At 41.1% G+C, this 18,163-nt stretch overlaps 1 protein-coding gene across 3 annotated transcripts in view; it reads left to right on the forward strand.

Moving 5' to 3' along the window:
• The window catches only part of TAFA1 (TAFA chemokine like family member 1), a 547,163-nt gene that overhangs the window by 332,468 nt on the left and 196,532 nt on the right, over positions 1–18,163 (forward strand). For all 3 annotated transcript variants that reach the window (XR_016312530.1, XM_089676017.1, XM_089676018.1), the window contains exon 3: positions 4,574–4,621. Coding sequence is in view for 2 of the 3 variants with exons in the window: in XM_089676017.1 (XP_089532143.1) it covers positions 4,574–4,621 (48 nt within the window). In the remaining variant the exon portion in view is untranslated. The remainder of the gene's footprint in view (positions 1–4,573; positions 4,622–18,163) is intronic.

The following is an 18,163-nucleotide window of genomic DNA, read 5'->3' on the forward strand; positions in this document are numbered from 1 at the left end:
TTCCAAAGCACTGGCTCTGCTTTATCTTGAATATGCAGTTCACTTTTGGTCATCAGCCCTCAGGTAAGATGCTGTTGAGTTAGACAAAGTTCAGTGAAGGGCAACAAAATTATTAAGGGGGATGGAGAATCTCAGCTATGAGGATCAATTGCAAAGATTATACTTATTCATTCTAGAGAAGAGGTGCTAAAGAGGGGATATGATTACTATGTACAAATATATAAAGGAGACTTTAGCAACTGTAATAAATTATTTATGATAAGACTCGTGAAGAAGATATGTGACCACTATTTGAGTTTAGAAGAAAGGAGGTTTAATGTTAGATTGTGGAAAGAGTTCTTTACTATTAAAGCAATGAAACTCCCTTCACCAGAAAGTGGTACTAGCTGAGTGTCAACAACTTAAAAAAAAAACCACTTTTAGATGTCCTCAGAATATACAGGGATATGATAATTGTTGGGAAATGAAAATCATGCACATGGATTGAACTGGATGGACCTGTGTCTTTATTCAACCTCATAAACTATGTAACAGTGGTGACGAAGTACTAGTTATGTAGTGAAGCCCCATATGCTGTACATATCATATACTTAGCACACCAAATTGGTCTTTAATAGAATGTGTACACAGAATGTTAGCTCTGTACATCTTTTTCATCCCTGCATGGTAGATATTCTATGCTTTATAAGGTTGTATATATATAAAACCTTTAAGCACCCTTAAAGTAGTCCATTGGGACAGTATATCATGGACCAGTGATCTGTATCAGTCTTTTATAGCTTAAAAGTCACCTCTGTTTGCGTGACCTTGTTTATTCACTTTCTGATTAATTGCAGATGTCATTGGATCAGTGAACCATTGTGAAGGTTGAGGTTTTTAAGTAGAACCATCTTTGTTTTGCTGAAGTTTTGTGGTTACTGCAGCAAGTACAAATACAGTGCACAGATCAACATTTCTGTACAAATTTATAATTATCAGGGGTGTTCAAGTCAAACCGGAACTTTTGAGTTTATATAATAAAAGAACAAAATTCAATGAGTGGAAACTGCATTTATTTTTTTACATACTCCCCTGCTACATTTATACACTTATCCCAGCGTTTAAGTAATGCCTGGAAAGCTTCGGCATAGAAAGATTTGTCAGTATGTCTGCACCATCCTAGTACAGCCTGCTCCACTTCATCATCAGTGCTGAAGTGCTGATCTCTGAGGAACTCTTTTAGGGGTCCAAACAGGTGGAAATCACTTGAAGCGAGGTCCAGGCTGTAAGGGGGATGTGGCAATACCTCCCAGCCAAGTTTTCTGTAATGTGCAAGTAATGCGTTGAGCAGTATGAGCTTGTGCATTATCCTGAAAAAAAACAGGACACCCTTAGAGATCAGGATATCGTATGTACTCTTCAGTGCCTCAGGATATGCACAGCCAAAAGGGAAGCCAAGGGTATCAGGACAGCGAAAACCAAAGGAAATGCTTCAGGGGTGCAGCCCTCCTCAGACGGGGAAATCAGCCACTGGATGAAGAGAAAACAGGTGGCGCACACACCTAGTGCATTATCTAAGGTTTATTGTAAAGAGTAAAAAATAATAAAAACATACTCACAAACGAAGAATGTATCTAAAAAGCATAAAAAAATTACAATGGCCACAACAGCAGGCAAGGTGTCCTCACTGTCAGTGCGGTCAAATGAATAATGGATGAGGCATCACCAGCAAGGCTCCCACTTTTCATCCATTATACATCTGCATCAGAGGCTGGTCATTAGCTCTGAGGAAAGGGATTCGCCCCCGAAACGCGTCAGCCATTTGACCGCACTGACAGTGAGAATACCTTGCCTGCCGTTGTGGCCATCGTCATTTTTCTATGCTTTTTAGATACATGCTTTGCTTGTGAGTATGTTTTTATTATTTTTTACTCTTTACAATAAACCTTGGATAATGCACTAGGTGTGTGCGCCACCTGTTTTCTCTTCACCCTTAGAGATCAAACCAGGCCACTTTTTTTTACTCCTTCATTCAGAAGAAACTTCATCACCACACACTGTTCCATGAACACACTAACACTGTTGTCTGCCATCTTGATTAGCAGTCTCTGGACTGGACCGCAACATGTGCGCTGCCTATCAGTAATAGGACACACTTGCCACTTACTACTTCATGTAGTACCACCATGCCAGCATCCCTTTTTATACCTGTAAAATTAAATGTCTCGGGTTTGACTTGAATACCCATCGAATTAATGTGTTGTCATGTGCAAAGTGCTTTGGCATTCACTGCAAATCAGATCAGCAGAAAAAGCTTGTTTGGACATCAAAAATGTATAATTAGACAAACTGGAGGAAATAATATACGCATCTAAGTTTCCTAAAGGGGAAAAAAGGGCCAAGTTCTTTTCTCCAGGAGTGCACTTATTTCTGCACTCTTCTGATCCAGATTCAGCTAACGTCACTCAGCCCATCCATACTCTGGATTTTAATGTTGGGGTCCATTCTCAGTGCTCCGCTGAGAGCCTGAGCAAGCTGCTCCTGCCACCAGAGCAGAGATTCAGTAACTAACAGTCACTGCTCATAGAATACTGAGAACTGAGCTATCATCTGCCTTTGATTGCTCAGCTCATGGTCGAGGGACAGTCACAGCATTAGACCGATGCTGCATCCACCTAGGTGAGTATGATTGTTTATTTTCAAATCCCAAACTTATCTTTTAGTCCTCATGCACACTGAACGTTTTTACAGCGGCTGTTTTTGGCTTTTGGCGTTTTTTCTACAGCCAGTAAACCCCCCAGCATGCTATCCTATGTGTCCATGCACAGATAGACTGTAATCAGTGTTTTTTGGCAGGGGCATTTTTTTCCGGCTGAAAACCCCCCCCCCAGAGCTAGTGGGTTTATAGAGGAGTTTTTTTAGCTGTAAAAATGCTCTAACACTGAAAAACGTGTGAAAACATGGTAAAACGTGGCAAACAGCCATTTTTGGACTTTTTTAAGCAAAAAAAATGCTAAAAAATACATACACAGAAAAACGCTAATGCAAAAATGCTAAAAAAACGCTGACTTTACACAACTAACGTTACCAGCGTTAATAAAACACCCCATGTGCATGGAGCCTTACAGGTAGATTATACATAGTTACATAGTTATGTAGTAAAAGTGAGACTTCAGCTGAAATGTTATTTTCTAGCTTTGAGTAGAACATGGAAGCGTTAGAACCACTTGTTGCTGTCTGTGACCCTGGTGGGTTGATTCACTTTCCATTTTATTTAATCCTGATGACAGAAGGAGAGAAAGTGAGGGGAAATGAAAGTTAGGAGCTGTCACTCAAAAGGAAGTAAAAGGAGAATCTCCCACTGGGGACACCTGCCAAAGTTTGAACTTATTTTTTGAGATTTTCCTTGGCATCTATTGTGTCTGCAGGACAGATGATGAGAAGTATTCCCGGTGGAGTCACAAAGAGCAATAAAATTATTAACAGGATATCATTAGCTTAAAAAAAAGTCCAGTCTTTTATTAATATCCAAGATGAATTATACAATTACTTCTTTATGCAGTAAGGCACTCAACATCGTAAAGCTGAACTCCTGGCAAATAGATAAATATATAAATGAATTACATATGATAGAGCTGTCAAAGATCCAGTCAGGATCCAGTCCTGAGATCTACATCCACATCTAATTGGTACCTATGATTGGTAATGCCTCAATACCAGGGGCGGACTGACAACCCATGGGGCCCCCGGGCAATAGGGGATCATGGGGCCCCTGTATTCTTGCCCACACTCAAACCACACACAAAAAAGCCTATGAAAGGTACCAGGGGCATCTCATGGGGCCCCTTACCGACCCCGGGCCCTCGGGCAGAGCCCGAGTTTCCGAATGGTCAGTCCGCCCCTGCTCAATACTCTACTACTATGATCCTGATGGAGCATCTGGGTGTTGTGTAGGCTGCTTCCATACACCAATTGACCTCTGACCATTGGTCAAGCAGTATAGTGGCTGGATCAAAGATATGGAGAGCCACATCAAAATTTTAAAATCCAAAACAGGTTTTATTCCAAAATGTGGTGAACGTACTAGTCAACGCATTTAATCAGGGTGACAATGTGATACGAGAAAGATATTTAAAAAATTAAAATAGCAATGAACATACAAATAATAAAAAGCAACAAGAGTAGATTATGAATAACAATTATTAAAAATTAAAAATGGTATCTACTATGTTATATTATGTCATATGGATCTGGTATTGGAAATATGTAAAAAATAATACAGAGGACACAGAAGATTTGTTTTTCAGAGAAAATTGATGCAAAATTTAGATTTTTCAGAGTATAAAGCTGGCCACACGCAGACCATCAGAAATTTGAGCCATGGGTGGCCTGATTGGCACCCACCCACCTTTCCGGACAGAAAGTTGACAGCTGAACTAATGGATTTTTCTTGCTCTCACTTTTTTATGTTCAGGTCTTCTTTCTATATCTTTATAAAGTAATTTAGCACTTGCAAAATCTTGTGTAATATTGTTATTATTATTGCTATTATTATTATAGGTTTGTTAATTTTTGTTATTCTTCTTTTTCCTAGGATTTGTTTCAGGGCACTTTCCAAACCACAGAAAACTGGGAGAAATAGGTAAGTGATTTCAATTCTAGTGTGCTACCGAGGGAGGGCTCTGTAAGATGGACGGTTACCCCAGGCCAGTCTTGTTGGTGTCACTTACTGTAGGGTATATGTCGAAGAGACTGAGTTCAGAGAAGGTTCTGTTGTTTTTAATGTTTTGTATTTATATTCCTGTGTTTGTTGGTATTCTGCCTGCAAGAATCTGAAAACCAAATGCGTATTTATAACACTCAAATTTACATGGGCCCATAGCTGTCACATACATATTTATAAGCGTGCACAGTGCTTGGAATATAGAATATAGATTGTTAGGGATGAGGAGAAGAAATTGAATGTATACAATGCTTGTGGTACACAGTAATATTATAAAAATTAAAGGTTTCATATGGTAAGATTTGACTTACTAAGCAAAGCCGGTTCCATTCCTGACAACCCTTTTACCTGTAATATCTACTTTCCCAAGACCCGTAATTTTCTATTGCAGCTTAAAGAGCAAGTTTTTCTTGAAACACATCATTAAAGCACAACTTCACCGAAAAAAATGCTATTTTAGAGTTGTGTAAATGTTGACAAATTGAACCACTTCTTGTTTTTTATATCTCTATAGTGGCAAACTATCCTTCTCAGAATTTTCTATTGAAAAGTCAAATGATGGTGGCACATTTCATCATTGCACTCTTCATCATCTTCTCCATGCAAATGTGTATTAAAATATATTTAAACCCTAACATGAACTTCACTTATTATTTGTTTGATAAGTGCATAAAAAAATGATCTTGCCAGAAATCAAATACTGTACTGTGTCTTGTGCATTCTGCAATGCCATCTAAAATCTAAAACAATTATATTAGCCCTGCCCAGCTGACATCTCTGGACTACAGAACACATCCCCCTATGATATAGAGATAAGAAGGGGAGGTAATCTGTGGTCTCCGAACTGCGTCCCGGGGGCCATATGTGGCCCTTTGCTTGCCTTTATCCGGCCCTAGGGACACTTTTCCTTCCCCTGATACAAGACACTATTCTTTTCCTCCCATCAACAATGAAGCATGATTACTGCTACTGACATCAACAATGAGGCACTATTTCTCCCATTGACACCAATGATGGGGCACTATTCCTCCCACTGATACCAACAATGGGGCACTATTCCTGCCACTGAGACCAACAATGGGGCACTATTCCCACCACTGACACCATTGGTGGGGCACTTTTTCCCCCCACTGACACCAACAATAGGACACTATTCCTCCAACTGACACCAATAATGGGACACTATTCCTAACACTGACTGGGTCTATGTTTAGAAAGTTTGGAGCACAGCTCCTCTATATAAACTTCACAGTGAGTGAGCATTTTTTCTTAGTAGGAAGTGGGTTACTGGCGGGGTCACCAGGTGAAAATAAAATAAAATAAGCTTTAGAAAAGAAATTAGAAACTAATGCAGCCACCACATCTAAGAACTGGTAAGCTTCAAAATACAAAGTTGTTCTTTTTGGGTTTGGACATCCTTTAATTGTTGTTGTACCCCACCAGAAAAGACCAAACTACCTGCTGCAAAAGCAACCCCTTAAAGGATACGTTCACCTTTGGAACATGTTGCATGGTCTACTTGTTTTTATTTATTTCAGGTACTTATGTAGCACCATCAATTTACACAGTGCTTTACATATATATACTGTACATGCACATCAGTACCTAACCCTCAAGGGGCATACAATCTAAGGTCCCTAACTTATATCATACATACACATAGTAGGGCCAATTTAGACTGGATCCAGTTAACCTACCAGCCAGGGGCAGACTGACCATTTAGAAACTCAGGCACTGCCCGAGGTCAGTATGGGGCCCCATGAGATGCCCCTGGTACCTTTTTTATAGGCTTTTTTGAGTTTGGGCAAGGACACAGGGGCCCCATGATCCCCTATTGCCCGGGGGCCCCATGAGTTTTCAGTCCGCCCCTGCTACCAGCATGTCTTTTGGAGCATGGGAGGAAACCGGAGTACCTGGAGGAAGCCCACGCAGGCACAGGGAGAACATCCAGGCAGGTGGTGCCGTGGCTGGGATTCGAACCAACAACCCTAGTGATGCCAGGCAGAAGTACGAACCACTGAGCCACTGTGCTTCCCTGTTTTCAGGGAGGAACATGTTTCAGCATCTGCAGCCTTTCCACCCGATCCCCCCTCCCTGTGACAGCAGGCGGGGGATCTTCTCCCTGCACCTAGTCACAATTTAAAGATAGTGTGGTCATGCAGGGCTCCGCCCACATGGCCACATCATTCATTCATAGTTAACTGTGAATGAATGCCTGCAAATACTGTCAGCCACTGCAGCTGACGACTTGCAGTTTTCAGTGATCAACAAGGGAGCTGATGAGCTCTTTCACAGTCCATTGATCTTCCTGCTCTCAGGTAACTGCCTGCCTATATGGAATACAGGCAGACAACGCTCCTGAGAATCTATAGGAGCCTGAGATTGCACCAACGATCTGGTGATCACAGATGCAATCCTCTACAGGCTCCTTAGGAAAAATACAATAAATACACATTTTATATCTGCAAAAAAAATGTGCATTTCTTATATTTTTTCAAACAGTAAACTTATCTTTTAAATCAGCTATGTTGACAGTACAATAAGTACCAAAAAATACCTTATGGAAAGATTGCAGTTAGGCAGCATCATCATTACACATAGTAGTTCAGCATTTTAGCCCTTGCTACGTGCCCAGCGAAAGAGATAAATCTCCTGTACTTTACTTCAGTCACTCTTTCTAGTCATTAATCAATGACAAAAAAGAAAGAAACAAGGAAATAAAGGATAGAGGAGCAGAATCCTGACAGCTGAACCATGGAAATAGTAATAAAGGGAAATCCTGTGCCTGTTTCAGGGGACACCTGTAAACCTTGCTTGCAAGAACATCTTAAAGAGTAAGTGGTTTTCTTAATACACTGTAAACTGGCCCCTTTATTGTACTGTACAGCAGGCACCTCCAAGTGTTTGCTCACATTTTTTCGTTTATTTCTTGAGCACCATCAAAGCCCACAGCATTATCTTATTCAATTCAACCAGGGCTCCAACTTGCCTCTTCCTACCTACTGTACTTCCAGATTGGTCCATAAAGCCACCCACTGCCAACTGAAGTCCAAAGCACAACCATGCAAGTGTGATTATGTAAGCCATGTACCGGGGTGGGCTCCCCAGGATACAGTGAAGTCATGAATGAGGAAAGCAGCCTCAACACCAGCTTTTGCCACAACAGAATTTTACTTAGATGTGGCAAGTAAACACAACCACAAATGCTGGGAACATGTAATAAATTTACATACACCCAGCCCAAAGGCTGCGACCCTTATGCTACACAGCACGGCGCCTTCTGATGGATGAAGGTAGAAAGTGTAGTAATTTACCTACTGGCTGGCACAAATAAGCTGCCACACCTTACCCGTTATTACCCCAAAAGAGCAGGAACCAGTGCATGGGTGTACGGTATGGGATAGCCTGCGGTGCAGCACAACAGCTTACAATCTTACACAAATCTACAGTATTCCCCCTCCCATAACTGGTCCTGTAGCACGTGCCTGAGTATTCCTTCTGAGCAAAACGCCAGTCTGGCTTGAGTTTGTAGGATTTTATCAGTTCTCAAATGTGAAATGTCACTTTAAGTGGTGGAGTCCTTCCAATAATCGGTAACAACACTTGCGGCCTGACACAAACAGAGACCGTAACTAACTAACTATTGGCTTGGACTCAGTCTCTGGGTGCCAACACTAAAATGAGGTGTGTGCACGATCTTACTGACCCGGGTCTGCTTTGCATCTGCTGGTGACTCTTAACAGAACAAATGTTGCTTAGTTCCTCTTCTCTCATCAGCCTTCCTGGCAGCAATCTCTGGTTAGTGAGGGACGCTTTCACACCTGGATGTCATCGGATTTTCAGCTCACACGGCCCCTGCATTCAGCATCGTCCAAAACATGGCTCCTGTCTCCTCTTCCTGTTTTCCTCAACTCCCTGTGAAAACCCCACCTCTTCATGAATATACAAATATCTATGTAGTCTGAGCCTGTGTTAGAAAAACAGTGACATCTTGTGGCTAAACCGCAGAATGTCAGTCAAAACATCAATTTACTCCACACAATAATTTACTGCACACAAACAGTGTTCAAACAATGAGAGCTGTTTCCCCATCTCACATTTACATTTTCTGTAGTGGACTACCCCATATTTGGGAATCTGGAAATATATTAAACATGCTGCCACTTGGAGGTGATTGCTATATAGACCAGTGGACAGTTTACCATATGTAGACACAGGTTTGTTTTAACCTCGCCAACATCTCCCCTGCAATATGAAGAGTAAAATCCAGGATGTTTGAACATTTTAAATTATGCTATCAGTAAAATCTTTGGTTCATTGAAAGGGTGTGTTGCTGTGCTTGAGCTCAAACAGCATATCGCCAAATGTGACAGGTCTGGATGTTTGCAATTCAAGTTGATCTTCTACTTTATGCCAGGATTAATTGAAGTAGTCATAGGATGAATGTACAGATGAGAAGATCACGTTCTCATGGACCTCTTCTTCCATCCCACATGTTCAATATCTAAGCAGGTTTCAGTTCTCTTGAGTTTTATGCTATTCAATTGTACTTTTTTAGTTAGCCAACGGTATGCTTTCTAGTCAGATCAAGAAGTTCAAAGAGAATATATCTCTTGAAAGCTTGTCTAGAAAAATGTACAGTTAGCAAAAATGATAGCACAGTGCTCAACTTTTCCATTTAAAGGACTGGACTAATGTTTCTTTCTGCCGTTTTATAGGCAATTTAGAACTAAAGTGGCTATCTGGTTGATAATCAGAGTGTGCAAATTGGAGAATTTGAAAACTGTTGCCTGTGTCTTATTCTCAGGGGTGGGTAGCACCACACTGTTTATTTTGGTATTATGGTTTTGATCCCAAGAAGAAGGAAGAAGTAAAAAAATCATCACCACTTAAAGTGTTCCAAAGTTCATAGTTACCCTATATCATAAAGCACCCCCTAAACCGTAAATAAACCTTTCGTCCCACTCATATGAACATTGTGGTACCTTTATAATCTGTTCCACTGGCTGTCTCAAACATGCTTCTTTTTAACTCTTAATGTGCAGACTAAGAAGACTAAACAACACTGGTATCGAGATGCAAACCTTGACTTTTTGTGAAAGTTGTTAGCTCTTCATAGAGTTTTCCCAAAATGGATAATGCACCAATATAATTGTTTAGGGTTTTGATTACAACACATTTGTTGATAATTTACTTATGCATTGGCTTTCTTTAACCACCTGAGTACTAGTCTGTATATATCTTTTCATTACCGGGCTGTTTTTCAGTTTGCAGTGCTTTGTATGCCCAAACTCAGACATACTAGACTACTAAATTAATACTATGTCATTTTTTTAGACAGATAGAAATTTCTTTTGTTGGTATTCAATAACCATTTTTTTTAATATTTTTTAACTTTAAGGGAAACAATTCTAGAAATTCTGAAATAGACTGATGTATTACATTTCTTGGCATAAAATGCCTCCCAAATTGATATGTGTATGGGCATAGCATACAGTAGCATGGCTGGATCTAGGGGGTGCTGGGGTGTGCTGTGCTCCCCAGGCTGCCCCCCACCCCATGCATGCTGTGCATGGCCCACTGACTTCTTCCTCCCATCCCTGAACTACACACAGCCTGGGCACAATTCATGCAACAGAGCTCCTCCTCCCCATATGGAACATAGCATAAATCAGATTCCCTTACACACAAACCCTCAATCTGCACAGTGTATAGCTGGAGGGGTGTGGTTCTGTAGTCCTCAATGATAGCTGGGAACAATATAACTGATAATAGTCTGCAGGGGTAGAAAGATGGGAAGGTTAGAAGCACACAAGATTTGAGACAAGATATTCCTTTTGCACTTTTAAAAGAGATAAAACAAATTACTTTCAAATATATTTAAAGAATAACTCCTCTTTTGTTCAGAAAAAACAGTCCCCTCTCGGTGAAATATGTATTTTGCAAGGATTTTAACACACGTTGAGGCCTACCTGTTTCTGCTCCTAAAAAAAGCTGTATGTTCTACTCTGTCCTTTGAAGTCTGGTTCCTTAATGGCGGAGTCTATGTTCAATCTAATCAGCAAGTGCACGTGCACTTCCAATGAGGAACGTTGCATTGTCTTTATCCCTTTAGAAGTAATTAACCCTTAGGGAATATCTCACCAAAAATGTAATTTCTACTGCAGAGGATTCCTAAAATGGGAACTGTAACTTAGTGCAGACTTCTGGGAAAATCAGTGAGCCAATCACACAGCAGGAAGTTACATTTCAGGGGACATTTTGAACACCAACAGAACACCTCCAGGTTTCCATATTGCATTTAATTTTTATTTTAAATTACAGCGGCTACAGATTGAAAAGGTAAAATATATTAAATACCATTAAATTATAGTATGGCTTGTGTACAAATTGTATAGTCTACACTCACTGGCCACACTATTAGGTACACCTGTTCAATTGCTTGGTAACACAAATTGCTAATCATCGAATCACATGGCAGACATGGCAGAAACTCAATGCATTTAGGCATCTTGATGCGGTGAAGACAACTTGCTGAAATTCAAACTGAGCATCAGAATGGGGAAGAAAGGGGATTTAAGTGACTTTGAATGTGGCATGGTTATTTGTGACCACCATCTCTAGAGTTAACAGAGAATGGTCTGAAAAAGAGAAAATATCAAGTAAGCAGCAGTTGTGTGGATGAAAAGGCCTTGTTGATGTCAGAGGTCAGAGGAGAATGGGCAGACTGGTTCGAGATAATAGAAAGGCAAGAGTAACCCATGTCAATATGGACCAAAATCTTGACGTTTCCAATATCTTGTTGAATCTATGCCATGAAGAATTAAGACAGTTCTGAAGCCAGTACTAGCAAGATGTACCTAATAAAGTGGCTGATCAGAGTAGAGTGGGTCCATGTCCACTCAATTCCTGCAAGGAGGACACAGGCAAAGCCCTCTCTGCTCTATGATCGGCTAAGATTAAACAGACTCTGCTGTCTATTCACACCCGACCAGGGGTGGACTGACCATTTGGAAACTTGGGCACTGCCCGAGGGCCCGGGGTCAGTAGGGGGCCCCATGAGATGCCCCTGGTACCTTTTTCATAGGCTTTTTTGAGTTTGGGCAAGGACACAGGGGCCCCATGATCCCCTATTGCCCGGGGGCCCCATGAGTTGTCAGTCCGCCCCTGCACCCGACTGCCCTCTGATCTAATCCATCTAGATGGAGGAGGACAGATCCCCTTCTGTTTTTTTTTTTTTTTTTTAAGTGGACTGATTTGGATCAGATGGGAACGGAGGTAGGCTTATGTCTGTTTACACCTGCTGGTCCATAGAGGTGAATGGATGATCAGGTCCACTCGAGAACTGAGGGGGCCTAAGGGTTTAAATACTCTTAACACAAGTGCCTTACCTTTTCCACCTGTACCAACCAAGACCTAAGACAATGAAACAAGAGGTCTTGTGCGGAAACATAATAACACCAAGATTCTAGCTTCAGAATGTGTTGATCCATACTTGTGCCAACAGCATCTCTTAAAGGGTTTTTTTTTGCCAGTACACAACATTGAGAATTTATGTACTTCACACTTTATCTAACTGATCACATACGACATGTTAATTAAACTTAACTTTGTACTGATTGCATCTTCCACCTTCTGCCATTCTCTTTACTTCACATGAATACAGTGGACTGACAAGCGCACCATAAAAAACGCTAACCATGTCTCAGGGTTACGAAATTATTCTTTTATCTGTCTTCACTGTCACTGCATTCCAGTTCCTTTGGATTCTATTAGCCTTTCATTCCATTATCCCTGGAGACAAAAAAACTAACTACAAAATATATAAATAAAACAGGAGTTGAGAAATTATAGCATTTATGATCTAGGCTGATGTCTACTTATATTCACCCCTTTCATTCTGCGCGCTTTGAAAAGGCAAGCCGACGCCACCATATATTACTATAGACGCTTACCGCCGCTGTGAATAAAATTCTAACTAGATCCTGACAAATCAAATCATTTTAATGAACCGCGGCAAACAGTCCGTGTTGAAACAGCTGTATGCACAATATGCAAATGCTGTTTATGAGCTTCTTACACTGCAAAGTAAACAGTCTTCGCGTGAAGTTTTTTATGATTCATGGCTTCGGATAAAAATGGAATTATTCTGGGCAAACGCTAGAAAAAATGGTGTCCGTGTGAAATTTTCCATGTCTCTATAAGGGAAAATGTTAAACATATGCAGAAACGGGGAGTTGGTAAGCAGATAATGGGCTTGACAAATGAGTCTTAACAATATCCAGTGTTTGCCGTGCTTTTGGATGGAAACCCACCTGAGGTCTAAATGGAATGAAGAGGAAGGTCAAAGAATTTGAATGAAGGATGAACAAAGACTGTACTCTAGAGGATCCTGTGTATAATAAAAATATGACAGAGGATGATTAATTGTATTTTAGAGTCAGATCATTTCCAGAGAATAGCAGTGTGCTATGAAAAAGGAATTTCTAACCTTTTTTCCATGTAATTAAACTAGTGGCATTAAAGTCTGGGTTAAGGTCTTCAAGGAAACCCCCACCCCATAGTACGTAATTAAAAAAAAAAGAATTCGTATTTGCATTGGCTCTGTTTGAATCCTGCCAGTCTAGTGAAAGTGCAGAAATTGACTTTGGAAGAGCATTTCAAATAGTCTCTGAATGGCACTCAGGGCTGGGACAAGGTGGGGGGCAGGAGGGACAGCCAACCTGGGCACAGAACTGTTACTCTGGGGGCACCACATGGTAAACCACCCTATACTCACCACATGTACGCTCTAGATCAGTGGCTAACAACCAGTGTGCCGTGGCTTGATAGCTACTGCTGTCACACCATGCTTCAACACTCCCATTCTCCGCACATGCACAATCAACTCAGAGTTGTTATAAAGCTAGAGGTTGGCCACACATGCACAATGCACACTCCAGGCCAACCATGGGCAGCTCAACCAAGGTGGTGGAAAACAGATAAAGGGTAGTATGCCCATTCTACATCATACCCTAACAGCAGTGGAGGGGAGAACAGTTCCACATCCTCACCCTGGGTGTTGGACAAATATAAAGAAAACAAACACAGGGCGCACCGGCCTAGTGCATTATTGTAAAAATTATTTAATAAAATGATAAAAAGTAAGTATCATACTCACAATTGGCAGCCTCTGAGGAAGAGGCTGAGTCCTCGAAACGCGTTAGCCAGTTGGAAGTCCAGGGTTCCATTTTTGGACTTATATGCAGTGTGGATTGGGCACCACTGTTTAGTGTGATGTGCCTTTGTCCTGTTTGTCAATTGTGAGTACAATACTTACTTTTATCCTTTTAATAAATATTTTTTACGATAATGCACTAGGCCGGTGCGCCCTCTGTTTGTTTTCTTTGTATCCAGTGACTTTGGACTACCCCGGTTTGTTGAGGGCAGCAAGGAGTGCATATTCCAGGACATCTGAATTGTTACCATAGCCTTTCCTGAGTCCATCCCCAAGCGCAGGAGTACAGAGTTTGCTGTGTTTGTGTTGGACAAATATGTCCTGCTACTGATTGCTCCTATGTATTTACTCCCATCCAGCATAACTGTGCTCACTATTGACATGTATGTTTACAGTATATAAGCACATACATGCATGTGTTTTATCTCTTTACTACTTTTTGATCTGCCAGAAATCCAGTGTGTTCCTACACATCCTGTTTCAGCTGACAACTTAGTGCCTTTCTAAAATATAATCCCAAACTGCATTGCCGGACTACAGTACCCCTCCTATCCCCTGCTCTTCTTCTGTCCCATACATAGCTGGTGTACAAGGTTTGGGATGTTGGCAACCATGGAATGAGTTCAATGCTGGGTCCTGGAGCGAATTGACCATTTGGAAACTCGGGCACTGCCCGAGGGCCCGGGGTCAGTAGGGGGCCCCATGAGATGCTCCTGGTACCTTTTTCATAGGCTTTTTTGAGTTTGGGCAAGGACACAAGGGCCCCATGATCCCCTATTGCCCGGGGGCCCCATGAGTTGTCAGTCCGCCCCTGGCTGGGTCTATCTATTGCTCTTCTTCTGTCCCATTCCACATGCATACCTTGATTTTTTTTTTTATACTGGAAAAACAATGCTGCTGCCTTGACTACAAGAACCTGCCTACACACAATGCATAGGGGAAAGACTTTTAGGAGATGTAGTTCTGGCGTTGTTTCTACGTGTACAGAATTTGAGCTCCCAGATGAGCTATAAGGCTGCCTGCTCCCTTCTGCATGCGAATGACAGCTGAGGCTGGACATAATTGATATCTATTAACTCAACCTAATCTCATATTTTATATATTTATTTTTTTATCAGAAAATTGGGGATTTTATTGTTTTTGTGTGCAATTGAAATTAATTAGTGTGACATAAAAAGTACAACCATTATATTCTATAATATTCACTTTTAAAAAATATACAATGTTTTGGGGATTTTAAGTAATCTTCATAACTAAAATGTGCATTTAAAGTGTTATCAAACCCAGGACCCTGCACTCACTATATCTGGTACATGTTTCCATCCTGGAAGGAGGCCACATGCTTGTCTGTACTATTATAGTGTTAGGAAACCCCGGGCCCTGCATCCACTATATCTGGTCTCCCACAGTACACAGAACATGAAAATGCAATTATTTTAGTAAATATAAACTGCTAAATACTTTTTCTCATCAGCAGTTAGAGCAGTATTGTGACTTCTATCTGTGTCCAGCAAAGCACATGTTAAAGCTTGTAGGAATTTTCTTTCTGCTCTGGGAGTATGCAAAACCCCTGACCTCTGTATGGACACTGTTGATTGGCCCTGTGCTGATCACATGCACTCTCCTAACAAAAAAAAAAACCCTCTCTAGCAATACACACCAAACTGAGCATGTGCAGAATGGCTACGGTTCAGTCTGTCTTTTCAGGAGATAAGAAATGGACATTTGAACAAGAGGAGGAGCAGAGAAATCAGGATTAAACAGCCTTTTTACACAATGCAGGGGATTAACCCCTTAGGTTCCACAGTGAGTATAACAAGCATGCTTTACTGCATATACAGACTGATTGTACTGTTGTGGATTTAGTAACACTTTAACATGTATGCAAAAAAATGAAAATAAAAAGGTCTCTGTCAGCAAAAGTGTTAATAGCACGTGGGGGTGTCTGCATAGGTCAGGTAGATCCCATACAATAGTTTACCACATTAACCACCTTTGGCCATATCAGGAAATAATCCTATGTTTGTGGGTTGCTTTAGGCTATATATGGATCATTCATATATTTTTTGCCCTTGCTTATTATTATGTTAGAATATGATCTATTACCTCTGATCCCACAAAGCTGCAACTAACTAGCATATCCATTAATTAATATAATCTTCAGTGTCTACTTAATTAAATTTATTAGACCCATGGAAGGCTGAAGCTCCAAAAGAAATTTTAGAAGTTGCTGAGGCTTTGAAGTAGATCTAAACCCAATCATAAATCTTATGTAAGAATTCAAAAGTTGTATTCAGCCTTGCATTTGATGCTTTCATTTGAAGAATTCCCCATGGTCCTGCCAGGAAGGTCCTTGTTCAGGTACTTCCTATTTAGGGGTGACAACTGTCTCCTAATTGTGCTCCTGCGTTGTCCCCCTGTCACATGTGACCTTGGTGAAGGCTACAAGTGGCTGTGCCTATACACATTACATAGGCATGGTCCATGGCTGTCACTGTTAGTTAATCAGTTCAGAGAAATGGTGTTCATCTGGCACTGGACTGAAGTGTAGGTTGATAGGAAATGGCTAAAAGAGGCCAGAGGAGATTAGCAGAACTGAGATGTAACAAAGGGTGAACAAAAAAGTATTTTATGAAATAAATATATATATATACAGTATAAAGGAGCTAACAATGTAAGGTGCCTGACTCACATTCATACATCTACTAGGGCCAGCGCTATTTTTCAGCATAAATGCAGGGGAAGATAGTTCTGGCACCTCCAGCACTAAATGTATGTAAGGGGTGCCAGGGTGTGCTGCAGGCTCTATTGATCCTCGCTGTTGAATTATCTATTGTTGCTTGGGAGGTCTATTGTTGCTGACGGGGGAACTATTGTTCCTGGGGGGTTAATTGTTGCTGGGGGTCACTCGTTGCTGGGAAGCATCTTCTGTTCGGGGAGGGGTCTATTGTTGCTGTCTACTGAAGAGTCTATTGATCCTGGCTGCTGGGGGATTGATTGTTGCTGGGGAGGTCTATTGTTGCTTGTGGGTGCATATTGTTGCTGAGGGGGTTTATTGTTGGGGGGGGTCACTTGTTGCTGGGAAGCATTTTCTGTTTGGTGAGGGGTCTATTGTTGATTACAACTGAAGAGTCTATTGATCCTGGCTACTGAGGTATCTGTTGTTACTGGGGAGGTCTATTTTTGCTTGTGGGGGCCTATTGTTGTTGATGCGGTCTATTGTTGGGGGGTCACTTGTTGCTGGGAAGCATCCTCTGTTCGGGGAGGGGTCTATTGTTAATTACAACTGAAGAGTCTATTGATCCTGGCTGCTGGGGACTTTGTTGTTGCTGGGGAGGTCTATTGTTGCTGAGGGGGTATCTGTTGTTAGGGAGATCTGTTTTTGCTAGGGGATCTATTGTTGCTGGGGAAGGGTATTTTTTGCTGGCTGCAGGGGATCTATTTTACTGCCTCTTCTTGTTATCACTAACAAATTCCATACAAATTACTTAGCATTTCTAAATGATTCTTGGTTCTGTATTCTCTAAAAGGGTCAGTACTGGGAGGTGGGTAGGGAGTGGGAAAGGAAAGGAGGTAACTAGATGGGTGGAGAACCCACAAGTAAAGGGGGTCAGAATGAGGACAGACTGCAGCTTGTAAACGCTAATGATAAAAAGCATAATTAATTGAATGTAGTAAAACCAGAATAACAAAAACCAATGAAATACAAATGAAGTAACCTCACCACCACCAAAGAAAAAAATGAAGAAAGACTGACGAAGTGATCCTGGACATCGCTAGGCATGCAGAAAGTCCCATACCAAGGTGATAAAGTGAGACCTGAGACAAATAAAATGCAAGGGGAAAGAATAAATGGAAAAGGCCAAACATAAAAAAAGTGAATAATAAATGAAAATCAATAATATGCAGATGATAAATAAACGCATGAAACACATATAAACGTGCATAATAAGATCAAATGTCAATGGCCAATGGCTTTTCTATAAATGTACACATAAACAAGGGACCTCTGACGGTGACTCAGGGGATATGATGAAGCATGTAGCAGGTCACTAATCAAGGGAACAAGCAGTGTGGCTTGAAGTGAGTAAAGTGGAGGCGTGGGTCTCCTTCCAAGGAGATAATCAATGGTTCAACTTCCTCATAACGCCCACTGTGGTGGATAATGGAGGTGAAAGGGTTGCATGCAAAGGTTTAGATGATTGACAAAGTCAAATATAATGATGATATGACTGAGTGGAGGA

The sequence above is a fragment of the Staurois parvus genome, unplaced genomic scaffold (assembly GCF_062004578.1).
Source record: "Staurois parvus isolate SC_StPar_1 unplaced genomic scaffold, SC_StPar_1.0 ptg000162l, whole genome shotgun sequence".
In the NCBI taxonomy this organism is placed as follows: domain Eukaryota; kingdom Metazoa; phylum Chordata; class Amphibia; order Anura; family Ranidae; genus Staurois; species Staurois parvus.